General features: G+C 53.5%; 10 protein-coding genes across 10 annotated transcripts; 6 read left to right on the top strand and 4 right to left on the bottom strand.

The window, feature by feature from the left end:
* Window positions 1-246: 246 nt before the first annotated feature.
* Window positions 247-1,812, top strand: G647_06731 (uncharacterized protein; the record flags this gene model as incomplete). The annotated part of the gene is made up of 1 exon (XM_008731050.1): window positions 247-1,812. The coding sequence occupies one exon, from the start codon at window positions 247-249 to the stop codon at window positions 1,810-1,812; it is 1,566 nt and encodes a 521-aa protein (XP_008729272.1).
* A 596-nt stretch (window positions 1,813-2,408) lies between these two features.
* On the top strand, window positions 2,409-3,049 carry G647_06730 (40S ribosomal protein S17; the record flags this gene model as incomplete). The annotated part of the gene is made up of 3 exons (XM_008731049.1): window positions 2,409-2,429; window positions 2,498-2,623; window positions 2,744-3,049. The coding sequence occupies 3 exons, from the start codon at window positions 2,409-2,411 to the stop codon at window positions 3,047-3,049; spliced, it is 453 nt and encodes a 150-aa protein (XP_008729271.1).
* A 765-nt stretch (window positions 3,050-3,814) lies between these two features.
* G647_06729 (protein disulfide-isomerase domain) lies at window positions 3,815-6,066 on the bottom strand (the record flags this gene model as incomplete). The annotated part of the gene is made up of 2 exons (XM_008731048.1): window positions 3,815-4,153; window positions 4,210-6,066. The coding sequence occupies 2 exons, from the start codon at window positions 6,064-6,066 to the stop codon at window positions 3,815-3,817; spliced, it is 2,196 nt and encodes a 731-aa protein (XP_008729270.1).
* Window positions 6,067-6,740: 674 nt separating this feature from the next.
* On the top strand, window positions 6,741-7,411 carry G647_06728 (uncharacterized protein; the record flags this gene model as incomplete). Its single annotated transcript, XM_008731047.1, has 4 exons — window positions 6,741-6,875; window positions 6,925-6,995; window positions 7,048-7,258; window positions 7,313-7,411. The coding sequence occupies 4 exons, from the start codon at window positions 6,741-6,743 to the stop codon at window positions 7,409-7,411; spliced, it is 516 nt and encodes a 171-aa protein (XP_008729269.1).
* Window positions 7,412-7,953: 542 nt separating this feature from the next.
* On the bottom strand, window positions 7,954-8,670 carry G647_06727 (uncharacterized protein; the record flags this gene model as incomplete). The annotated part of the gene is made up of 1 exon (XM_008731046.1): window positions 7,954-8,670. One exon carries the CDS (start codon window positions 8,668-8,670, stop codon window positions 7,954-7,956), a length of 717 nt encoding a protein of 238 aa, XP_008729268.1.
* A 1,354-nt stretch (window positions 8,671-10,024) lies between these two features.
* G647_06726 (uncharacterized protein) lies at window positions 10,025-10,599 on the top strand (the record flags this gene model as incomplete). Its single annotated transcript, XM_008731045.1, has 2 exons — window positions 10,025-10,325; window positions 10,400-10,599. The coding sequence occupies 2 exons, from the start codon at window positions 10,025-10,027 to the stop codon at window positions 10,597-10,599; spliced, it is 501 nt and encodes a 166-aa protein (XP_008729267.1).
* A 915-nt stretch (window positions 10,600-11,514) lies between these two features.
* On the top strand, window positions 11,515-13,110 carry G647_06725 (uncharacterized protein; the record flags this gene model as incomplete). The annotated part of the gene is made up of 2 exons (XM_008731044.1): window positions 11,515-12,216; window positions 12,277-13,110. 2 exons carry the CDS (start codon window positions 11,515-11,517, stop codon window positions 13,108-13,110), a joined length of 1,536 nt encoding a protein of 511 aa, XP_008729266.1.
* Window positions 13,111-16,228: 3,118 nt separating this feature from the next.
* G647_06724 (uncharacterized protein) lies at window positions 16,229-20,032 on the bottom strand (the record flags this gene model as incomplete). The annotated part of the gene is made up of 1 exon (XM_008731043.1): window positions 16,229-20,032. One exon carries the CDS (start codon window positions 20,030-20,032, stop codon window positions 16,229-16,231), a length of 3,804 nt encoding a protein of 1,267 aa, XP_008729265.1.
* A 749-nt stretch (window positions 20,033-20,781) lies between these two features.
* On the top strand, window positions 20,782-21,607 carry G647_06723 (uncharacterized protein; the record flags this gene model as incomplete). The annotated part of the gene is made up of 3 exons (XM_008731042.1): window positions 20,782-21,326; window positions 21,375-21,479; window positions 21,538-21,607. The coding sequence occupies 3 exons, from the start codon at window positions 20,782-20,784 to the stop codon at window positions 21,605-21,607; spliced, it is 720 nt and encodes a 239-aa protein (XP_008729264.1).
* A 306-nt stretch (window positions 21,608-21,913) lies between these two features.
* On the bottom strand, window positions 21,914-22,340 carry G647_06722 (uncharacterized protein; the record flags this gene model as incomplete). Its single annotated transcript, XM_008731041.1, has 2 exons — window positions 21,914-22,124; window positions 22,216-22,340. 2 exons carry the CDS (start codon window positions 22,338-22,340, stop codon window positions 21,914-21,916), a joined length of 336 nt encoding a protein of 111 aa, XP_008729263.1.
* Window positions 22,341-25,037: the final 2,697 nt, after the last annotated feature.

Below are 25,037 nucleotides of genomic sequence, written 5' to 3'. Positions count from 1 at the left end.
GTGTCCGAGACGGGTTTGCAGGTAAAATTGAAATTCTGTTAGCATTTCAGAACATTTGTGAAGCTGGTGAAGATCCGCTGGAAAACGAACGAGATTCGAGGGTCACGTGAGATCAACTGAGAACCCTAACTAGAAAGTCTGCCGAGCCCGTTCAACCTGGAATTCGCAGGTGATTGCATTTTCCGATAGCTTGCGTCGCGCTCAACCACACGCTTTTTTGCATCAGCCTGGCCAGATATCGCAGCAATGACGGCTGCGCGTCTGTCGCCAGCAGCAAATCTGCTCCGCACCTCCAGACTCTTCTCGATTCCTCCTGCAGTATCGCTCCCGGCAGTAGAACCTTCATCAGAACCCATCTCCTACTCCGACTCTGCCACAACTCCCTATCCCACAAGAGCAGCTATCGAAACGCCGCTTGCGTCTCTGAATCAAGGAGATTGGGGTTTGAAACGACCACTACCTATCAAGACCACAACGAAATCCGGGACGCCCCTGGTCCGTTTCCGAAGAGGCATTGACACCCCTGAACATGTTGTCGATTTCGAATCCGCGGCTGATCATGTCCTAACACTGCGAAAGTATCAAGAGCTTAACCTCAGAGTGACCTTGCCGGCCCCGAGGAGGAAGTCAGTGCAGGATCAACAGATTAGCCCCTTCGAAGTGGAGCTTGACCATACTGCCGACCAGCCGCCTCCGAGATTGAATCAGAAAACTTCCATATCATGGCTGGATCAGAGTCCATCCGAGCGGGCCCAGCGCATGCCCGGACATTTGAAGGATGCGATGCTGAAGGTTGAGAAGAATAAGGGCGAGGTGGAAAAGCATTTGAATCAGTCGCAGCCAACGAACTCTGCACCTGCACCATCTGTGGAGAGTCTACGCAGATGGCGTTACTCTGGTCCATATCTGGCTGGTCTGAATGGATTGGAATTCGATGCCTTTCTGAAGACTATCACAAGAGAGAAGAGAGCCGCTTTCAGAGAACTAGTGAAGAACGACCTGGTTGAGACACGTGCCCACGACCAGCGCTTGAAAGCACTTGACGAAGGACAGCCTGATGTGTCTTCCCAGTCACCCGTTGAAATCACAGAAGAAGATGTCACAGAGCACATGCGATACTTACGAAACGAGCCTGGCAAGTTTGGTCCATTAATCGCCAAGTTTTTCGACCTCGCGGACGGTCCGAACCCGTCATCCGATATGACAGACCCGTGGTCCTATGGACGCGACACGATAGCGGCAGATTTGTACCGAGAGTCCGGACCACCCCGTACCCACCCTTCTGCTGGGCTCTCCTATCTCAAGACAGAGGCTTCGGCAGCTAATAGCCCTACGACAGGCCCTCGGGCAAGCCGTGATCCTGTTGCGGCTCGATTGCTCAAATCAAGACAAATAATGCATAACAAACACGTGCCTTACGTGGGCGTCGCTGGATTTGTCGTCCCCGAACCCGTTGGTGCCACTGCAATAACTGAGCAGGTTTGGAAATGGGAGCCTGTCAAGGATGGACCAAAGCTGGTGGTTACTCCAATCTCGACCAGTGTTTCGCAAGCTGGCAAAGTCGAGATCAAGACCAAGAGACTACAAGGCTGGGCTGTGGAGAACGAATTACCAGTTGATCCTACAAAGAGGCGGACAACAACGGCTACGACTGCTCCGGCGAGGAGGATGTCATCGCAACTACCGAGTCTCGATAGTATTGCATCCAGAAGAACCAGGCCACCCCCTGAACCCGAGCGAGACATCGACGAAGAGTTGGACCTTTTGAAGTCGATGTCTAGCCCGAAGTGGACGAAGCGCAACCTCAAATAGATGTACAAAATGTATAGACACAAATACTCGATTCTCCAACGCTCCATGTCATATTCTGTCCAAGTCACTCCCGGCTGAAATTGATTCATGTGCCCGGTATCCTTCGCTGTACGGAGTACTCTCTCTGGGCCTTGAGAGATTGCACTTGATAACAAGAAGACTCCTGCAGATCTTGAGACAACATAGCCGTTCCTGCTATTGAGCGAGAATTGTGCCGTGGGGTTTCGTAGTAGGCTAGCGAGGCTAGGTCCACGGGGCAATCGCCGCAGACTCCTGGAATTCATACATAAAATAAACGTGGTTCGTACAGTCAGACCTCTTGGACATCGGGTACCCTGTACGAGGTATATGACTCGCGGGTGAGAATGACAGAATACCCATTGCCCTAACACACTCTACCGAGTTCCTCCTGAAGGTGTCACGTGCCTAGGCCACGGGCACGGGAAGCGAGTGTCAATCTTATCTCTTGGCTAACGCCAAGCATCCACAACCAGTGCTGCAGCAAATTCATCTTGCGATACTCCGTCCACCAGCGTCTTCCGAATTCGCTGCCATCGACTTCAGCTTTCCCACCACATCCTCCCCAAGCCGTCAAGATGGGTCGCGTTCGCACGAAGGTCAGTAGAGGCCCTCCCGTACAGCCACAATCTCAGCGATGATAAACTGACTCGACATCCGTCACCAGACCGTCAAGAAGTCCGCCAAAGTCATCATCGAGCGTTACTACCCCAAGCTCACCCTCGACTTCGAGACCAACAAGCGCATCTGCGATGAAATCGCCATCATTGCCTCGAAGCGTCTTCGCAACAAGGTACGCACCCCACGCATGCTTATACCTTGCCTATATCCCGGGTCCAGATTTTGACACACCCAAAACCTCTTTCCGTTACTCAGGCGTTTAATTTGTATTAACCACGTTCTTCTGGTACAGATCGCCGGCTACACCACCCATCTGATGAAACGTATCCAGCGCGGTCCCGTGCGCGGCATCTCGTTCAAGCTCCAGGAAGAGGAGCGCGAGCGCAAAGATCAATACGTGCCCGAGATCTCGGCCCTTGATTTCACGCAGAACACCGAGAGTGGACAACTGGATGTGGACAGCGATACCAAAGATCTGCTGAAGAGCATGGGCTTCGACAGCATTGCCGTCAACGTCGTGCCGGTCAGCCAGCAGGCGCCGCAGGAGCGGGGCGGTCGTCGGGTCTTCGGCACCGATAGACCAGGACGGCGGGAGTAGAAAGAGTTTGATGATAGCGGTCGATCAGCGAGCGAGCGGCGGCATCATCCTCACGGAAGCACACAAGCAGGAACCGGTCCGTCATCCGTCCTCGGAGCCCAGTCTTCAAACGTAGAAGGGCAAAGTCATTCCCAATATCACGCATACATCGACGGCGTTGGAAGGGCACGAGATTCGCCAAAGTCACAGCCGGGTTGTGAGCGGCCTTTCGGTCTATCGCAAAAAGGCATTGCCATATTTGTGGTTTGAGCCGCCACGAGACAAGTTCATACGGTTCAGATACGCAGCAGACACTCCCGAGAAGCCGCAAAGGTATTGAACAAATTCAAGGTGTCGCCTAGTCTGTCATGGACGAAGCTTGATCGCCAGAACCTCTTCCTTTCCCTCCCAACCCCGCTGCCCCTGGTTGATTGCCTGTCTACGTCGAGGAATTTAGTGCGGGCGCGACCAGCTTTCGTCCCGGGTTGGCTGACCTGCCGGACCTGCATGTCGCCGTCGATGCGGAACTGTATACGTGCGGGCGCTCTCTGAACGCTGGCAGGCCCAAGCCACAGTGTTTCTTCTAAAGCTCTCCCGAAGGATGCGATGTGCGTAATGTTCGTTTTGTCTTACTGCATGATGCACGGACATAACCAACATTGGATTCAATGCATCTGGGTTGTATTGTATATGCCCCACCCCCAAAGCCTGGTCATGTCCCTACGTCCTAAACGCCCCTGCAATGCACTATACACGTAGAATCCGCCACCAGAGGTGTAGTTGCGCCTAATCGGCCTTGCCATTCGTCGTCCCCAACAGTCCTTCCTTCCCGTCCAAATGGAAATATCCGCTCGAAGTGCGACTGAGACTCTTCTTGATCGTCGCTCCATTCTTCAAGACCCAGAAAAGTAAGAAGATACTGATGATGAGCACACCAAAAGACAAATAGGGATGATACGTCCCAAAATTTCTGATCTGGAAGAAGATGTTTTCGAAAGCGCCAATAGTAGATTTGGGCGTTAGTTTGGGTGGGTTGGCGACGATGCGAGGGAGGGTTTCCAGAATAGAGGTCCGAGATGGCATGATGTAGGCGCCGGAGTCGGTGACGTCCCAGTAGCGGCGGTTCTAGAGATTGTTTGTTAGTCCAACTCGGAGGATACAGACGCTAGTATTAGACTCACATCTTCGTCGTTGATTATAACCCTTTCTCCCTTAGAGACGTCAACGCCGTACGTAGATCTCAACCACCTTTCCCAGAAGACCCCGTCGACCCAAGCAAAGGCGACTTGTTTTCTAAAGGTCTCCTCTGTAATGCTGATGACCCGACTCTTCGCCTGTCTCAGCGCACGTTGATCATTGCGATCTTCGGCCTCTTCGATCCTCAGTTGTTTAGAGTCGCGAAGTTCTTGCCGTTCGAGTTGGAAGGCTTGGGTTTGCTTGTCCATCCATTCCAGAGCGGCGTTCTTCAGCTCTCGTCGTGATTGCAAGAATTCATCCGGTCGTTCTCGCGAGAGGATACCCAACACCACATACTTCCCATCCATAATCTCCTTGGCGTTGGTAGCGCTGAGTTCGGGAACGATGGGAAGCCAATTTGATTGCATCCAGGTGAGTACGCGTCGGAAGTCCCTCATGTCCTTGGGAGCCAAAGCATTGTAGTAGGTCGGCCGTCCATCTCGAGAGACGAGTAGTCTAGGCCATGTGGAGATTTTGAAGCGATTTTCCAGTATTTCAGAATCAGTCTTGACAATCTTGGCATGTCCGATCAAGCTGAGAGTCAAACGATCAAGAGCCGCAAAGTCCTCAGAAGTTGTGGCGTCATCGAAGAAATAGACAAAGATGACTTCTTCGGTCTCTTCCATCTCCTTGAACGCGGCTGCGTCGACATGCTTGACATCACTATCCAGGGCTTTATTCGCGAACGAAAGCAGATCCCCAAGGCCACGAAGACCCTCGTACTCGACACGCTCGCCACCACGGAAGAAGTAGATGGTAGGGTAGGCGTTGACTTTGGCATCTTTGCACAATCGCGGTGAAGCCTCGCAATTGACCTCGCCGATATTGAGTTTCCCTTCCATCTCCTTAGCCATCTGTTGCCAGGTCGGTGCCAGGTGCTGGCAATGACTACACCAAGGGACGTAGAACTTGACGAACCATGGGTCCTGAGAAGTGGTGACTAGTTTCTGGAATGATTCCGGAGTGAGCGCGACGGAAGTGCCTTTCGGATTTGGTTGAACGGCGGGTTTCGCGCTCAGAGTCTTCCCAGATTTGGCCGTCTCTGAAGCCAGCAATGCAGTGGTTGTCTCGGACTCGGCGGCGGCGACTTTGTTTTGCTTTTCCCCGGCCGCCGCTCCGGCAGCAGTGTCTTTGTCCTTTGCTAGAGGCGCGTCTGGCTCGGCGGTTCGGTCAACACCCTTCGCACCCGGCTGAGGAACATGTACGCCTCCTCGTGGTCTCGAGCCCGGCTTTATCTGTTCAAGCTTTTCTTCGACATAGTTGCTGAAGTCGGACATTGACCTGCCACCGGTATATTTCTCAACAAATTCGCCATCTTTGTACAGCAAAAAAGTCGGCCATGCTCTGACACCATTCTTGTCGCAAACATCACCGAAGGCAATACAATTTATCGACGCGAAATGGAAGTTGTAGTATCCGTGGAAGCTGTTCGGGGAGAATAGGTCGGGCTGACCGGATTTCGTCATGCCTTGGAGAGGATCTGAGGTCGCGTAGAATTCGTAAAGTGTCTGCCATGTCGGTGCAATGGCTTTACAATGGCCGCAGTAAGGCGAATAGTGTTTGACCCACCAATACCCGTCTTTGATGGTCTCGGCAAACTCGTCGCCCTGTATCTCCTTCATCGGGGGCACCTTGATGCCATTAAAAACAGTATAGTCCACAGCTTCTCCTCCCTCTGCCGGTGTTTCGCCATTGATGGCATCGTCTGATAACGTGGTGGCTCCTCCTTTGGATCCCGGTGGCGCGGCGATGGAGGTTGAGAAAGCGGCTGCAAGAGCCCATGCCAGCAAAGCCGGCCTCATTACGAAGGCTGCGCTTTCTAGGGCGAGAATCGAATGATGCGCTCGAAAATTGGGTTATCGTAAGCAAGGCGACGGATGAGCAGATCCAGAAGTAGTGTGAGGGAAATACCCGCAAGGGGAAACGAGGGGATGGGTGAACGGTCAGGAGAACCCAGGTTCAAGTAGAGAGCGCAGATGGAAATTATGTGTCTCGCTCAACAAGACAACATACGGACTGTGTCGCCAGATGGCATGAGACTGTTGAGGAGGAGCGACGCACTGCGACCAAAGTCCTTGCGCCCCTGTTCTTCTTGGGGCTGGGAGTACGGAGGAGCACTTCTACTGTCGACCAGACAGCGCAAAAAGTGCACTGCAAGCTTCACGTGCATTCGCACGTTGGTGGCACCGGGTAATAAGACGAATGACGCAGGTGCCTGACATAATCGGCCGGGGGACGGCAAGTTGGGTGCAAGTCATGCGGGCCCTGCGCCGTGCTTGCCACCCAATTATGATCGCCTAACAATCCCCATCACTGCCCACCTGGCCCGAAAAGCCTCTCTTTTGCACTGCTCTATCTCGTCTTCCTTCCGAGCGATATCAACAACCAATATCTTCCTTCGCAAACAGCAACTTGGGGTCGATTCAGACCCGACCTCCTCATCCTCCTTGACCCTTCGATTGTCGACTCAGACAAAATGAAGATCACAGCGCTCCTTCTCTCCCTACTTAGCGCCGCATCTGCAGTGTCATCGCGGTCGCTCTTCGGTGGCTCTCAGAATGCTCTGGTGGACGAGGATAAGTTTTCTGTTCCTGGAAAGAACCCGTTGAACGTGAGCAGCTCTTGATAGACATGACGAGCTTTGTTCTGACAGGTTGTAGTTCTGCGCCGATCCCAAGGACTACATCCTGACTGTGGACTACGTTGACCTGTCGCCCAATCCTCCCGTGCCGTACGTGCCTCCTCCAAATTCTCTACGATGCCCGACCTGACTGTGGTATTAGGGGACAGAAGTTGACCATCACGGGTAACGGCACGTTCTCCAAGGACATTGACCCGGGTGCCACCGTTTTCCTGCAGGTCAAGTACGGCCTAATTACGCTCATTAAGCAAGAAGCCGACCTCTGCGATAACCTGCCCAAGATCGATATAACATGCCCGCTGAAGGAGGGACTCTTCACTCTCAAGAAGGAGGTCGACATCCCCAAGCAAGTGGTGAGTTTCGCTGGTCCTGTTTACACCAAGTGAAGCAATTGACATTTGGTCCAGCCACCTGGGAAGTACACCGTCCTTGCCGACGTCAACACCGTGGACAAGGAGAAGGTCACTTGCATGGAGAGCACTGTTTTCTTCAGCAGGCCATCGTAGTGGATCTAGGTGGGAAGCGACAATCTTGAGCCACGACATCCTCAGGTGGGAAACTTGTGGCAGCGATCACTGGACGAAATTGAGCATATATGTGTTTGCTGTCTTGCTGCTGGGCGTTACAAGGATTATACTTCAGGTATTCGCCAGTAATGATTATTGGTCGCGCACGCGCTGGTGTCTCAGAAGCTCTGCCAATTTGTCCACTTCGACCACATGATACTCTTCTGGTAGGTATGGTGACCTTCGCCGAAACCTGCGCATTGGATCACAATTTGAGTCACACCCATCCGTCAATTCCTTTTGAAAAGCGTCATGACCGGTCATCCATTTCTATGCTTGACCATGTATTGAAGTGTCCTCTTGGATAGCTAATGAAACCAAGCTGACCTTGCCGTGGAATCTATGTTGGCCGCAGATGCCTCCCAGGAGTTTGTTACCCTCAGGACTCAGTGTCGAGAAATGACCATGTGGCAACGGCTCACAACACGGTCTTCTTGGTGCTTGACTGTGCTCGAGATAACTGTATAAGCTTGAGATGGCCTTTACGTGTCCACAGCCACATCCCAAAGCTCCTCGGCGTTCCCACGAAATAGTCTGTCAATCGCATGCTCATCGCCACCACACCACTCAAAACACTTTTCGATAAAAGGCACCGAATCAATATTGTCAAACCGTGTATGCGGCCAGTCCGTGGCGTACACAACACGATTTACACCTTTGATGATCAACTCCCTTCCAACTGGGTCCAGATCTCTCATCTCAGGATCGTTTGAAAGACGGTACGGGGCTGACAGCTTGACCCAGGTATTCCCAGCCTGCAGAAGACTCACTAGCGACGCGAATCCCTGCATATCGTAGGGATATATCGTCCTCGAAGGGTCGAAATGCTGAGGCAAATCAGGCGATCCGAAATGATCGATGCATACCTTGACTCCAAGACCGGGCACAATATTCACCAGCGACATGGCCAGCGCCAGGGGGATGTACAGCTGCAGAACCCATTTGAAAGGCTTCAACACCCTGGCGTAACTCTCAAGCTCGGCGCGCAGCTCGTCCTCGCTGACTTCTCGTCCCACGCTGACGAGATTGAGTCTCGCCCCTCGCACGCCGGCGGCATGCCATTTCTCCATCGTCTCATGGTCGATCGTCTTCGGATCCAGGCCCACCACGGCACGTCCGTGCTTCGGTGTCAACTCGTCGAGCGCTTGTAGCATGCATGAGTTGTCGTTCCCATAGATGGAAGGTTGCACCAGCACCATGTTCTGGATGCCGAACGGGGAGTAAAATGCTTTTACATCGGCCAGTGTGTGCGCCTACGGTTTGTATTGTGCATGAGCCGCGAGCGGGAAGCGTGCTGGATCAACAACGTGCATGTGGCTGTCCCACGTGCCCTGGGGGAGCGGTCGAGACAATGTGGATTGTCCCCGGTGCAGCAGCCACGGGGAGGCATGTTTCTGAGCTGCTCCCCAGTGACCTCGAGTGTGATGGGATACCAGCCGAAGCGTGGTCTTCAACCATATAGATGACATCGTGGATGAATCTTGCGCATACGAAACGCGCAGTGCTCACTTGTTATAGCTGCCATTGTCCTTGGGCATCATGGAGATGGTCAATCTACGCTTCTCCAGTACAGTAGCATGAGAAGTGGTGCAAGCAAGGCAAACCAAGCGTGCAGTTCCGACAGGGATTCGATGACCCGTTCGTCCAGGAACAAAATTCCGCCGGTACCGAGATTCCAACTGGCACAACTGGCCAACATTTAGCAAGTTGCCCTTAGTGATCCGAGTTTTCTTATGATGATTCTATTCGGTGCTCCTGCCCTCCTGTCGACCGGCAACCCCGTTGTGATGTTCCAAGCCTCACGATCGGAGGAGTCAACAAGTAAATGGCTCCTGCGGCATTTGGTGCAGCTGGAGTTAGGACATAAAGACTCAGCATGTTCACCCGCAACACCATCTACGCTGAATCCGAACCCGAGCCCGATGGCCGTCGAGTCCTTGCACCTCGCATATGCATGTCTCTCGGAGATATGGATTGGGCTACTACGACACAAAGCAGCCATGTATGAATAAAGACAGTTCGACCCGCTGAGGGTTTCATAGGACAGATTCGCGATGTCGAGCGTTGTACCCATGCACGAACGGGTTTTCCGTGCGCTTCGTGGTACCACAAGGCCTCATGAGCGGCTCTCTTGTACTCCGCTCTTGCGCATTCCCTCCATGGGATGGACGTTCCGATGTCCTTGTTGCCTCCTCCGCCGCAGTCGTCCGCATACGGCTCGAGGAACAGTCAGAACTCTGACCTCATGAAACCTCCTGCTTGACCTCTTGGCTCCAGGCTAGGGGTCAAAGACTTCATTGAACCGAAAGGCGCAGCCATTTCCGGTAACGAACAGATATATAGTTTCTTGTCAACGTCCATGACAGAAGACATACCAATTCAACAAGCAATCCATGAATGCCATCCACCTTGTCGTCCACTTCCTCCTATGATGGCCTCAAAGATCCCTCGCCGTAGAATCGGAAACAGCCTTGTCTCTGCCATAGGTCTGGGATGCATGGGCATGTCCATTCGCGCAGGACTTACGCGGTCCACGAGATAACATCCGCGGAGATGGAATTCTCGCCTTTCGCGCTGGAGATTGAGTCACCCGAGACCGAGTTTCTCGACACAGCCCGCGAATTGGGCGTCAAGATTGTGGCTTATTCGCCTCTAGGTCGTGGATTTCTGACCGGCGCCATTAAGAGCCGGGGGGAGTTTGACCCAATGGACCCGCGCATCATGTTTCCTCGTTTTGCGGAAGAGAACTTGTCTGGGAATCTCAAGCTTGTGGGGATATTTGAGGACATGGCGAGGGAGAAAGGGTGCACACCGGGCCAGGTTGCGCTTGCATGGGTTCTGTCTCAAGGCGATGGTGAGTGGACGAAACACCCTTTTACGCAGGGGACTTAACCCGGAATCATTAAGTGATGCTGACGAGGCAAGCAGACTTCATCCCTATTCCCGGTACCAAGCATGTGAAGTACTTGGAGGAGAATGCTGGCGCAGTCAATGTTGACTTCTCCAGAGGCGACGATGAGAGAATCAGGAAGGCAATTGAAGCCATCGGTGGTGCAAAGGGATCTCGTTACCCGGGCGCGTTTGCGGCCATGTGCTTTGCCGATAGTCCAGAACTTGAGAACGAATGAGGGAAGAAGCAGCAGAACAATGCAGTAGTGCAGTCGATGTGCCGTTCGCAGGCTCTCTCAGCGAGCCTCTGCTTTGGTGGAAGAGCTGTGCCGACGGCCAATCCCTTTCCAGATCATGATCGACGCTGTACAAAACACTCGTACTGGGGTAGTGGTCACAGAGGGAGAGTCCGAATTATTGGCCCAAGCAGAGAATGGGCTGCGTTCTAGGTCGGCTCTATCAGGGTATGCCGACAAACACCGGGGTCGCGCGACGAGACGACCATCCATCCACGTGGCGCAGAAAGGTTACTGTAATCAGGAGCCCGTCAATCAGAAGCGGAGCGTAGCGAGATGGGACGCCTTCTACGCAACGGTCGGGACATGGCGGCATAGAAACGCTCCCGCTTCATCATCATTACTCAAGCAGACCTCTCCCATCGGAAGCTGTCCAGTCCGCCGACCTCTCCTCTACCGAAGCTAGCCACAGGCGGAGTCGGCTTCGGTGGGCTCAAGCAGCGAAAGTGCCCAGTCAGCTCGCTGAAGGATCCTCCAAATGGCCCCTTCTTGTCCCAAGCTTGTTTCCTAGCCCCGGAAAACACAGGGGGTGTGGCGGGGGAATATCCGATGACCACTTGCTGGACTACTCCGTACCTATCCGGGGAATGCTGGAGATTTCTCCACGTCGATGCTGCTTCTCCATATTATTGAGGCGGCGACAATTGGACTCTGGACTCCTGGCGGATCTTGCCCCAGCCTAGACAATGCCTTCAACTCCACTTGAGAAGCCGTCTTCACCGTCAGATAAGAAGAGGCCCCTCCCCCGGCTGGAGAGAATCACACCTCCTGTCAGATGGAAGGACTATTGCCCCAGCATTTCCAGAATACTTGAACCCATCACACGAGACCACGCGCCCTACCTATACTATGAGCTTCATGGCTGAAGACAAAGAGCTGGGCCATCCCGCAGCGGTGGAGAGCGTCGGAGGCCTCCACGAGTTCAAGAACGCGGAAGGCTATGTGATCGACGCCAGCGACCCCGAGCATGCCAACCTCAAGCGAGCCCGCGATGGGCACACGATCCTCCTTCCTCAGCCGTCCTCGGATCCCAACGACCCCCTCAATTGGAGCCGCTTCAAGAAGCACCTCATCCTGATCATCATTTCAATGACCGCGTTCCTCCCAGACTACGGCAGCGCCACCGGAGCAGTAACACTACTGCCACAATCAGTTGTGTGGAACATGTCTCCCGACCACGTCAACCACTCACAAGTCGGCAACGTCTTCATGCTAGGCGCCGGCGGTGTGGTCGTCGTCGCACTCTCCGCCTACTTCGGCCGTCTCCCCGTGCTCTTCTACTTCATGGTCCTCGCTACCGCGACAGCCATATGGTGCGCCGCGGCAAAGAGCTTCGAATCGTTCATGGCGGCGCGCATCTTGAACGGCTTCTTCAGCACCGTCGCCCAGGGAGGCGGCCTGATGTTCATCTTTGACATGTTCTTCTTCCACGAGCGAGCGAGGAAGATCAACATCTGGGCGGCCTTTATCATTCTATCCCCGTACTTTGGCCCCCTGTTCGCGGCCTTCATCATCAGCACCCAGAAATGGCAGGTTCCCTTTTGGGTATACGTCGCCGAGGTAAGTACTGACTACCGACTTCCATACGAACTGACAACATGACTAATTGACTGGCATCAGACGGCACTCTGCCTCGTCCTCATCATGCTCTTCGCCGAAGAAACATACTACGACCGACGCATTCCCGCGGCCTCGCAACCGCCACGGGGAACCCACATCTCGCGCCTTTTGGGCGTCGCGCAGTGGAAATCGCGCCACCTGCGTAACACATTCGCCCAAGCCTGCATGCGGCCGGTCAAAGTGGCGCTGAAACCCACGGTATTCCTCTCCTGCATGTACTACCTCCTCACGTTCGCGTGGGTCGTCGGGATCAACACCACGCTCGCCATCTTCCTCACGCCGCTGTACAACTTCGGCCCGCTTCAGATCGGATACTTCTACTTTACGCCGATCGTGGCGGCCCTGCTCGGCGAGATCACAGGCCACTGGCTCCACGACTTCATCGCCACGCGCTACATCCGCACGCACGCCGGGCACTTCGAGCCCGAGGTGCGGCTGCGCGCCATGTGGGTGGCCACGCCGTTCATCCTCGCCGGCCTGGTCGGGCTGGGCTTCTGCCTCGAAGACGGGTACCACTACATGGTCACGTCGCTGTTCTGGGGCCTCTACGTGTTCGGCATCATGATCACCACGGTCGGCCTCAACGCGTACAACCTCGACTCGTACCCGGAGGCGTCGGGCGAGACGGCCGCGTGGGTCAACTTCTGCCGCACCACGGGCGGCTTCATCATCTCGTATTTCCAGGTGACGTGGGCGAACGCGCAGGGCACCAAGACCAGCTTTGGCATCCAGGCGGCCATCTGCGCCGCGGCCTTTGGCTTGATTGTCTTTTTGCAGTTCTTTGGCAAGCGCTTGAGAGTCTGGTCGGGGGCTTTGGATTTCGCGACCGCCTAAAAGCAAGGAGATGCAGTGTCAGGGACAAAGAAAACCATCGCGGGTTGAGACTCGACATTCGAGGCCGTTTGCCTGGCGTTAGACCCAGCATGGAACATGGGCCATGAGTATAGCGAGTGCTTCACCCGTACATCTACTTAGTACTTAGATACAGGACAGAGGTAGATCGCTCGGCTCCAAGGTGGCACTATAGCATAAGCTACAGTACACGACTCGGGACTGTAGAGCACCAGGTAACTCAACTTTGTGAATAAGAACGAGATCAAGATCTTTGCACGCACACACGCATTGGTCAGATTCTACCAAGGTACCTACTTACTAGTCAAATAAGTCAACAGTAACTATACCGGGCGAGCATGGCAGATGTCCAAGTGAATCATGGTCGTGATGAGGATCGAAAGCAGCCCAAGTCAAGCAAAAATGGAAGCACCACGAAAGAGAGAGCAGCGAATAGTCACTTCATCCATCTTACTTGGCAAATACAGCAGAAGCACCGCTCAAATGGTTTCAAGCCCCCCTATACTATACCTGTACTGCTGGCACTAACGTCGTCACCAGCCGCCCGGTCTTTTTGACGGAAAACACTGCTGTCGAATTGAGTCGATCGATTGATCAGTCCACACAACACGCTGGCAGAATACCTCTCTGCCCTGCCAGATTCAATTCATTCGCGATGAAATAGAGTCCAATTCCTCAATTCCCCACCATTGCCGCCTGCACACCGGACGATAGACGATCGATCCTACAGTACAGTACTTTCAGTACTTTCATCCCCCTTGCTCCAGGTATAGACCACCCGCTCCCTCCTCCCTGCCATATCCGTTGATCTCTCTTCGAAAGAGCGTTTGCGTGTTTGTGTCCCATTCCTCGTCTGTAATGATTAGGTTGAAGCGAACACCGAGGTCACGCTCTCATCATTTTCCCAACCAGATCCATCCATCCACCCATTTTTGTCCTCAGCCACCTGTGCGCGATCCAACATGACATGACATATTTGACCCATCTTGCGAAGTACCGTAAGCTATTATCCGGGGCGAGGATGAACAACGGCGGGCACGACGATCTCGTCCTGATTAGCTCCACCGCCCACTGCCCACTTCCACACATCGAAAGGTGCCCCCCCTATGACAGAGTCGGGATCCGAATCATCTTCGAGTTCCGTCGAACCGTGTACTGGTAGAGATCGCTGGCTTCTTCTTCTCCTCGTAACTGTACTTCCGTCTGCATCTTTTCCGGCTTGTGATGATTTGGGCTCCGTGCAAGGCTGACGCAAGGGCCGCCGCCATACTCTCGCCATCAACCATTGACTTGACTTGAGAAGCTGGAGTTCCTCGTCATAATAATGTCGCTGTATGGGGTGGTTAGCTGGCTGGCTGGCTGATGAATCCCAGACTTTGGGACACCCGCGTCTACTCGTGCGCTGGATAGTGTTTTCTGGACGGGAAGGAGACAGGAAGTAAAATGGGGAAACGCACGAAATGTTGTTTCAATGTATTTCCTTCTCTGAGAGCCAAGGAAGTAGTCGACGCATGATTAGCTCACCGAACGAGACATCGTGAGGGCAGCGACTTCGCAGAATCCCGCGTCCGAGACTTTCTGTGCAGGCAAGTTGATCGTCGACCCAAGTTTGAATACAGATCAACGAACAAGCGGATCTCTTCTTCCAGCAAGAGGACGTGGTGGTAGTACCGCTCTCTCGGCAGCGAAACAGCTGGAAGTAAAGTTCGCCCGGTACCGTATGAACCAGGGCAGATACGAAGATGCTCATGGGATGTTGGCTGAATGCTGGAAGGTATTCTGGGCGAGTCATGCCGCACGATGTACCGAGGAACAGATGGTAAAGCAGCAAGCCTGAAGAGAAGATGAGAGAAGCCTGGTATTGTTCGGCCTGGGCTTGATAAAGGGAGCCAGAAGTCACTAAAGGGAGGTCGTCCGGTTTCTACACCAGTTCTACACGCCAGGTCGACTTCAGCCCTGGCACAACATGGCAGCTGCTGTAGGGATGTTCAAGGTCGAAGCCATGATCGACTCTACCTTTTCTCGGCGAATGGCCGCTGGCAGAGCACAGCCCTTTCTCGGTGAATGGCCCCTTGCAGAGCACAGTCCCAAAGTCTCCTTAGGAACTGTCGCTTGACAATCGACGGGGGCACGAACGGGCTCCAAAGAGGCCCGAGAAGCTCATCTGTACGAGTTTCCAGCGAGGAGCTCCCCATCCTGTGCAAGACGATGAAGGTCTTTTACTCAATGAATATTCGGCTTGATTTCCCTGAGATTTGGTACCTTAGGCAGCAGTATGACTATTAGTGACCTACGGAGTACAGTACGCGCAGCCGGGGTGGCTGGACATGATGCCTCGTACGTAGATACCTACCTACATAGTTAGCAGGCGATCAATAGTTTCCCCTACTCCATCTCTATCCCATTTCTTTACCGCATAGGCTGTGTCTCTCGAGGTACATAAAGTACCGAGTAACCCGCCATGTAAGGCCCCGTGCCTCAACTACCTAGGTAGAGACCAATGTCATACGACCGGCTCATCATTCTCTACCCTGGCATATTAGCAGCGGCATCAACGTCGGTCGTCCCCGCTGCGGAACCATGGTCGGGTGTCCACCCAGCGAGCTAATCTGGCCGAGTAATCCATTGTTTAGTCTTCGGGTCACGGCTTGCCTAGGTATGTAAGTGGAAACAAAACGAAAACACAAGGTATTAATTCAAGAATTTCCGAAAGCATAATCGGTTGTATAGTATATTCGTATCAAGGCTACGCTGCTCCACTTGACTGTGAAGGCTGCCTCCGCGGGTATCATTTACTGTCATCTTGATGGTCCTCATGTACCTCGTGATGCAAGAAACATGAAAATAAGTTCCAACGGCATCCTCTGCTGCAGAATGCCGCCGTTGTGCTGGACATGGCACAGTCGCCGGAACTGTGAAACCAGGTCTGGGATGGGTGCAAATTCCGTACCAGGACTCAGTCGATGGTGCCTCCTTGGCAATCCCTGACCGGCCTGCGCAGCTAATGGCCACCTCGCCTCAGACACCTTCTAGGTGGTTGATGGTAAGAATCGTAGGGCGGCTGAATGTGATGCAGCGTCTCCCAGAGTCATACTGGCTTTCAGTCCGGTCCCGACGTCGCGTTGTTGTTTCTATGGGCTTCCCAATTGTTCAGGAGCTTGCCCACTTCTTTGAAACTCACTGGCTTGGTCATGTATATATCGCATCCACTGTTGAACACCTCGCTCTGGTCCCGAGCGCTCGCGAGTCCAGTCAAAGCAATAATCATCGCGCCAGGCTTTGTGCCACAGCCATCCTCGAATTCGCGGATCGCGCGGGTCGCTTCGAAGCCATCCATGACGGGCATCGATATGTCCATGAATATGATATCGAACGGTTCTTTGGCTGCTTTTACCGCCTCCACCGCCTGTTGGCCATCTTCAGCTTGTTCGATAGTGCCATACGCGCGTTTGTTCTTCAGAAACGTTTCGAGCAACCTAAGGTTGATCTTGTTGTCGTCGACAAGCAGGACGCGAGGATCGATTTTGCTCGGACCCGGCTTCGATACTGGAGATAGCGAATGACCCACAGACTCGGACTGGGGAGTGACTCCATCACTTACGGTGTCGAGGGGCGTCAATCGGCGATCGCTCTCGCGACGCATTCTCGAGTTTTCCTGAGCGTGCATTGGGAATGGGAACGCATCGCCCTCGCTCACATGATTCCGGGGAGTCCGCAACGCCGTGATAGGATCATGGAGTGCCATCTGTGCGTTATGGCTCGCCTGTGATGCAGCAAATGTCTCGCTGGCTTGAACCACCTTTGCGTCGTCGGTCTCGCCCGGCAGATTGAGGTCCAGCTCCGCCAAGTGTTCTGTGACCGATTCTGAGTCCGCCAGAATGGGAGAGAGATCTGGTTCAACCATCGGGAAATTGACTTTCTGATCCGTAGCCTGCGCGAATTGCGCTCTGACATTCATTTGCCTCTCGAGTGCGAGCCGGATACTACGAGCCAGCTTGTGGGGTCCACAAGGTTCTGACACGAATTCGACCGCACTACATATCCGGTCTTCCAGTGACTGGACCAGCGCAGCGCTGTGCCTCGAAAAGACAGAACACATCACCACTAGAGCGGGACGCCGTCCCGGGGTGGACACCAATCTGTTTAGCAAGGGGTCCAAGTCTTCCTCTTCAACGATGACCGCACTTGCGCTATCGCAAAGTCGCTGATCCAGAAACTGAAGACCATACCAATCCTGCACATACGACCTGACAATACGCTGAAGCTCGCTATCTGAATGCGGCTCAGATTGCCAAAGTGTTACAGTCGCATCAGACCATTGGTCTCGTAGAGCAAGTAGGGAATTGTCGACACTTGAACCTCCGGTGGAGTTTGCGCCAGCGGCTCCGTCAGAATATGGCGTAGTTTGCGTTGACGTCTGCCCAGGCAGAGGTCTCTTGACTGGCAGAGTAACTTCGACGGTGGTACCCTCCTGCAATTTGCTCTTCACGTCGATGGTGCCACCTAGCATCAACACGATACTGCGGACGATGCTCAATCCAAGGCCAGTGCCCGGGGCAAGAGCATTTTCTTGCGCGAACGGAACGAAGAGTTTCGAGTTCAGAAATTCCTGAGAAATTCCTTTCCCAGTATCTGCAACGGTAAGCACCATGGATTCTCCGCTTCCGTCCTCTTGTGCATCGAGGAGTTGAAGGCGGACGTTGATGCTGCCCTGATTTGTATACTTTATTGCATTGCCAGTGAGATTCATGATGATCCGCCGTACAGCTCCAGGCTGTGTCAGAAAGGTCCAGTCGGCTTTTTGCACATCAAGAGTGATCTTGACTGGATCTGAGTGGGGTTGCTGATAGTCCACAGTCTTGCCGCGGCCTCGCGCTTCGCGAGACATATCTGTCAGGTCCAGGCCGGAAGTGTACGTATGGCCAAGGACCAAACCGTCGACAACTTCTTCAAGTACCGCAGACACGTCTACCACACCCAAGAGCTGTAGAAGTGCTGGCGCACCATGGGAGATTGACTTGGACGTGTTCTCAGGCCCAAGGTAGGTGTAGCGGCGTGAGCCATGGCTATGCTTTTTGTTCGAAGCCTGCCAATGCTTCTGGAACGAATTAATCTTGGAGAAATCTAACACATGGTTGATCGTGTCGAGCAATGTCCTCCCGCACGAGTCGATGGTGGAGATAAGACTTCTTTGAAAGCTAGAAAGCTCTGTTTCGGCGAGAAACTCGACGCTAGCCAAAAGTCCATGTAACGGCGAGCGCATTTCGTGAGAGATGGTTCCAACAAAATCGCTCTTCTGCTTGTCAGCCAGAATTGTGTCCAGCCGTGAGCATTCGCCCATCAACGTGTTGCAGAATGAGTTCAAAAAAGGTAATTCAATCGAAGAGTTGAAAGACCGGGTCTCCACGGCGGTTGCGACAAAGCAAGCGTAGGCGAATGAGCCCGTAGTAGCATCCCAAAGAGGAGTGAAAAGGACTTGTCCGGCAGCGGGAAACATGGCGCGAAGGGCACCCAGCTCCAGCTGTTTCCGGCGGCTGTGCCTCAGAGGTTGATCGGACACCCTCCCGTACCGCTTCGAAAGATTCGTGTCGTCCTCCGACGAGGACGAGGCACTGGCGTCAAAGGTAAACAACCGTCCGCCTGGGTAACGCCCGATCAAGTCCTTAAGCATCTCTCCTTCCAATATTTTCATCTTCTCATCCGTGCCCCTCTCTGGCATCAAGTGATTTGTGTGCGTAGAGTAGGCCACAACCGAGGGTTTCGCCACAGGCCTCTGAACATCTCCTTTCACGACTCCACCAGCGCTACCAAGCGTAGCTCCACGCTTCCTTCTGAGCTCGTGGAGGCTAGACCCAATATTGAGAAATACCACAGCTCCATCTTCGCCTAGATTGCCCAGACATTCTCGCAACAGATTTGCGGCTCTCCCAAAGGTCTTGGTGTGCGTCCTTGAGTCGCAGTCCGTTTCATCGCTCGCGGGCACGTCTTCTGTCTCTGATGATTGCCCAGACGTGCTGACATCGTCCCCGTGTTCAAGGGCGACAGCATTGACGCCAAAGGGCTTTACTGGCGGCAGAGAGAAGTCACCCTCAAGAGGGACAGCTAGGCCGTACGTCGTTTTCGACCTTTTCTTTAGAAGCATGTATCCTGTTTTGTCGTCATGAATGCTTTTGCGACCGGCAATGAAAGCCTCCAGCCCTTCGGCCATTCTTCGCGATTGACGTCCTTCAATAGCCTGTCTGTTCGTCTCAAGAAAAAGCATAATCTGCCCGGCCGTAGTGGTCAAGAACGATCGCTCCGCGGAGGTGAGGCCATCCGGACGAGCCAGGGTGTCCATAACAGCCAGACTCCCAATATTGATCCCGTCTCTTGTCCTTATGGGAACTCCAGCATAGAAGCGGTAGTACGGGGGCCCAGTGATGATTTCCATGTGCGCGAATTGAGACTGGGTCAGGTCATTAATGACGAACATGGGTAGAGGAGCAGCATTCTCGTTGTCGTCGAGTCGGAGCGTCAACTCACAGATCCTGCCCTTGAGCGGCAAAGAACTGCAGGCCAAGAATATGGGATCTTCGACGAACTGGTACGTTCCCTCGCCATCCTCTGTTGATATCTTTGTGGCCTCGCTCAGGAAATACATGATATCTCGGTCCATGACATTGATCATAGTCTTTCTGCAGTTCATGCGGAGGGTCGTCAGCTGGGCGATTGGCGACAGCGCTCTGCTTAGGTCGGGGACTTCGCCGCTTGAGATCTCGAGGACGGAGGGGCGGCGGCGGAGGTGAGGTTGGATAAGGTTGTCCGGTTGGAAGTAATGATAGAATTCCCGAGCTCTTCGCGCATCGTCGACTTCATAGTCGGTGCGTTGGGGCGAGACCGCGCTGCCCTCGACCAGAACAGCCATCGTGCCTATCCTCGAGACTGTAAAGCTATCGCCTACGCACGTTTGGAGACACCGATCACACCTCCCCGACAACAGGCGGAGATCAACATCTCATCAGGTGGAAATCGCAGGCGGTATCTGGCGGATGGTGCAAGCAAGGTCTAGAGAGACAGGATGAGTTCACAATTTCTCGCTCGATACAACAAAGCTCAATGTGCCAACAGGCGATAAGACCGTGGATACAGTTTCCTGCCTCCAGCTAGACACAGCGATATCAAAGCCCACTGCACATTTCTGACATTGCGGCAAAAAGTTGGATGTTGGGTCTGGAACGCCCAAACGCTTCGGGATCGAACACGCGTTACGCACCTAGCGACGGTAGTGTGCAGCGTCCGAGTACCTGGACCGCCCTTGAACGCTCTGTGGGGCTCGATCAATGCTTTGGAGCAGTGGGAGCCGAGAAGACCTGGCAGATCGACGCTTCTTTGGGCGGCTGCCGGCAACAAGCTCCGTGATAGGCATCCAGAGGCCACACCGAATCGGTCGTGCTGGGATATTGGCCCTTGGCGAGGTTGAAGATCGGGTCACAAAGCCCCGCAGCCGCGCTGAACGGTCCACAGTAGCCCTACGGTGGGCTGTTCAGTCACAGTCCTGCAAATCGATGCTTGCTCAACGTCAGCGAATCATTTCGAGCTCACGTCTGAATCCCATCACAGGTCTCTCTACAGTTATCGTAGCCAGCTGAGTGTGCAAGCTCCTGGACCTTCACCATGCGCGCAACGTCGCGACTTCTCGCGACTGTCAAGTCAGCCTCCAAATACCTCGAGCCAAATACTCCTACTGGGCTAACAGGCCTCACAACACATCCATCACCTCGTCCTGCGTTGGTATGGACATATCGCCAAACGCTCAAGAAGCTCGAGCAGATTCCTAGAAACTCCGTGTATCGGCAATCAGTGGAGGCACTCACGAAGCACCGCTTGGAGATCGTCGAATCCACGAAACCTGAAGGCTACGAACAATGGCTGGAAAGAGTCAAGAAACAGATCGAAGCCAGTCCAAAAGCTTACTCCCAATTGCTAAACGAGGAAGGGTCGCTGGCTAGCGAGAAACCGCATGTTGAGCACATCGACAATTGGGACGGCCAGATTACGCGAGCTGATGCTCACCCTGAGGGTACAAATGATATGGCGCAGGCGGAACGCAAGACAAGAGCGGTAGAAGAGGAAGTCCGAGCCAAGAACTTGGAAGAAAAGGAAGGAATACAGCCCACGGTCGAGGATCTGGAGGTTGAGCCACCGTTGACGAGGGAGCAGTATGTTTCCACTCCAGGTTAGAGTGCTATGCTGACCATCCTTCGCAGGATCAGTGCTCTTGAAACAAAGATCGGGGCTGGGCTGATTGAAGAAGTGATTGCGGTTGCCGAGGGCGAGTTGTTGCTGGTGGATGAAATGTTGCGGCATCAAGTGTATGTTTCTGTGCCTTCAATCCCTTTTCCATACTTCGTATCGCTGACTACGGTGCAGATGGGACGAGCTGGAAGAGAAATCTCCGGCCGGGCAATGGAAATACTTTGAGCGTGGAGAGCGAGTCTAGGTGATGGTCGACTGGATAGCACAAAGGAATTGTATATATCGCATCCTGAGACCCAACAAGAAGAAATCGGTGTAAAGGCCGGCGCGTTGCGATCGCAAACCTACATCATGTGGTTGTAGAGCGAGGAAGTCAATGCTATTGATCGAATCCCATTGCACGGTGATCTTGTATGCTTATTGTAAGCAAGCCGTCTGTTGAGGATGTCGGCCGCCGCGCTTGCTCTCACCAGATCATCCCATCTAATATGTACAATCCTCTTGCGCGTCTCAGCTCCCCAGCATCGGGACCTCGAATCGCAATGGTCCTTCAGAACGGGTTGTCCTCCGGTGGCACCTCTCTGACCCAATAGCTTCCAATCACTGGCAATTTCGAGAGAATGTCTTCCCTGACACGGGGGACTTCGCCAAAGAAGAAGACTGCAAAGACGCCCGCGGCGACACCGAAGCCTGAGGCAATGTATCCCAGTCGTAAAGCTTTGCCGGGAGTTATGCCCATCAAGTTGGGAATGTGTTTCGTTCTGTTGCAGGCAAACAAGCAATCTGTTAGCTCAATTCCAAGCACATAATTCATCTGTAGCGGGCATGAGAGTCAGGGCAGGATCAGCGTACTTCGGTCCGTAAGGTGAAATATACGTCTCGTACGTTGGCTGCGGTTTGTACACGCGTAGGGGCGTCCGGCCGGAGCCATAGCCGGTTTCGAAGGCGGGTAATCTCAGGGCTCGTGTAGGAATCATGCTGGGCAGGGATCTAGAGGGTGTGGACGCTGGTGTTCGGAGCTTTGAAAAGAAGTCGAACGTCGTCCGATGAGGTCGCAATTTGAGCTTTGAGCTCCGAAGTTGCGCAGTATGGGTACGGCGAGGGATATGACGCAAGAGCGCAAGATTATTGTTGACCAATCAAAGAGTCGGGAATAAGACGCTCAGTTCAAGATATATCTCTCCTGATCTCGTCAATTCTCTGTGCCCCGCGAGTACAGCGGTGCATGTGGTCGGTGTGTCGACAGTGTTATTGATACACTTCTCAGTCATGGTGGCGGTCAGAGCCAACACTCACGGTGCTGGATAGACGATCAACAATGCTAATTATGCTGGCTGCTAATTATGACATGGGATGACTTCTCGAGGAGGAGAGAGCTCCAGTCGAACATTTGAATCCAGGGTGCTCACGATCGCTCTGACCCATGGTATGGTCGGATCATGGTCAGTCCGCACGATGCATCAGAGTGCCCGGAATGAGGTTGACATGGTCTCGAACTCCTCTGACGGCAAAATTCTTTTGCTGCACTGAGGCACTTCACCCTCATCTACGTGCGACCTTGTCGACATTGATCCCCTAGGCACCAAAGAATCGCGCGCTTCTCTGCGCCTGAGAATTACAGCAATGAGAGACCTGAGCAAGCTATTTGACCAGCTTGGTACCACATACGGCACGGTCAAGTAAACCTTCGCCATCATCATTCCAAGCTAAGTGCCACATTCATAATACCGAGCAATAGCGGTAGCATGCTAGCGACCAAGCATCGAAGACGCTGTGCACAGAGCAAGAGACAAGGTGACTCGTCGCTACTGCCTCCGAGAATGTGTTGTTTCATGTTTGCAGGGCTGGTAATGCACCCGAACCGTTGGCGTTAGTTTCGACAACACAACAGACGGAGTTGGAACGACTCGGCTCTGCGCGACTTGCATTGGTCCTTAAGCGAGGCAAGCGTCTTGGACCAGCTGAGTGTGACGAAACTGCGATTGGCGACCGCGCTGTCCTCATTAGAATCGAAGAACGATAACCCGGCCATGTCTTGTTTGCTGCACTGGTCTCGAACACTTCGCTGGACATCTTCGAAGGTGCTGGATCGCAAGACCTTGAGACGCTTCGAGCGCCGCGTACTGCCGTGCTAGGGACGAACGTCATGTCACCAGCCACCGTCGTGGCAAATTAACAGTATTTGCAGGAACGATGCTCCCTCACAGTCAACACCGGTGTTTGGGTTGATCAAAACGTAATGAATGTCCCGATCCTAGAATCAAAACTGCGATATGATGTGAGGTCAAGACCCTAACGATGAATCTGAAGAACGGGAATTGCGTGGTACCCATCGAGTCCCCCTGAATCAAGAGTCTTCGGGCGGCAGAAGGTTTGGAAAGATATGCTTGAAAACTCCGCCGCACCTTCGATTGGCTGTATCTGGGTACATTTTTATCACCACAGCAAGACAGGGTCGAGAACACCAGCTTGTCCAAAGTCTGGGAAGCAACTTTGAAGCAGGAGCCAAAGTCATCCGTGCTCCTCGAGGATTGCCGTGGTTCCATGCGACATTCGTCCTGACAAGCCCCCTTAATAGCCTAAGGGATGTGGACGCTTTTGAGGGATGATCAACAAGCTGAAGAGAGTGTGCTGAAGAATTCACGAGGCCGCAGCCCCGTAGATGAAAATGTCGAAGGCTGGCTTTTGTCGACTTCTGTACGGTTAGGGTCTTCCCAAATTTGTTCTCGACAGGTCCTTCGCGATTATGCAGAGGCCAAGCCTGCTCTACTCACATGTGACAGATATCATTCGTCTTGGAACCTACCCAGTAGTGTCCACCTGACCACGTTTTCTCCGAGTTTCCAACAACCTCCCCAGACCAGGCCACTGATCTTGAAGTTGACGATCATACGATGGCAACGCAAAGTCTTGTCCTGGGCGAGGCTGAAACCAGTCGAGCGTTGGCTGGCTTTGATTTGCGGAAGACTTGAGAAATCCGCCTGGCGTTTGCCTTGGGGCCTCGGCACAGGGCTGGGCATTTACGCAGCAGCGCTCAAATGCGTCGCCGAGAATACGGATACGTCCTACCCCAGGTTTGGCGAATAAGAGCACTTGTGTTGAAAGCACGAGACCATCACGATCTAAATATACTCGAAAATTCTGTGGAGGTTCCTGCAGAGTATCTCCTGCCTGCTATCGAGTGGGTTCCGTAACCTCGAGTACGACTGTCGAGAGAAGTCGGAAGTGTAAGGCAGACTACACAATATTATTTCGGCCCCTCAAGTCGAGCATATAAAACCGGCCGGGACGGACGCTTTGGGCCCTTTTCGATTTCCAGCCTCAGGCACGGCGATTTATTGCTTTGTTATATGCATGTCTCAGTATTATCCATCTTACATAACCTCACCGCACTTTGCACATTTCTCGCGGCAGCCGAGCCAAACACGAGTCCGGAACATCAGTCGGTCGACTCACGGAGCGGTTTCAGGCGGGCTGAGTGGTCCGATTTCTGAGGCACGCTGCCCGAAGAGGACCGAGGAGTGACAAGACGTCCAACGCTGACGCAAGCACTCCGCATCAGCATTCTCAGCATTCTCAGCAATTCAGTTCTGGGGTGGGCCGTGTTCTCGGAGTCGCGTGCAGTAATCCAGGCGAATCTGTGGTGCCGGGGGCCCATAAGGCCCAGCATTGCG

Source organism: Cladophialophora carrionii, assembly GCF_000365165.1.
Source record: "Cladophialophora carrionii CBS 160.54 unplaced genomic scaffold supercont1.5, whole genome shotgun sequence".
NCBI classification, from domain to species: Eukaryota; Fungi; Ascomycota; class Eurotiomycetes; order Chaetothyriales; family Herpotrichiellaceae; genus Cladophialophora; species Cladophialophora carrionii.
The sequence above is the reverse complement of the archived record's forward strand: the minus strand, read 5'-3'. Positions and strand labels throughout refer to the sequence as shown.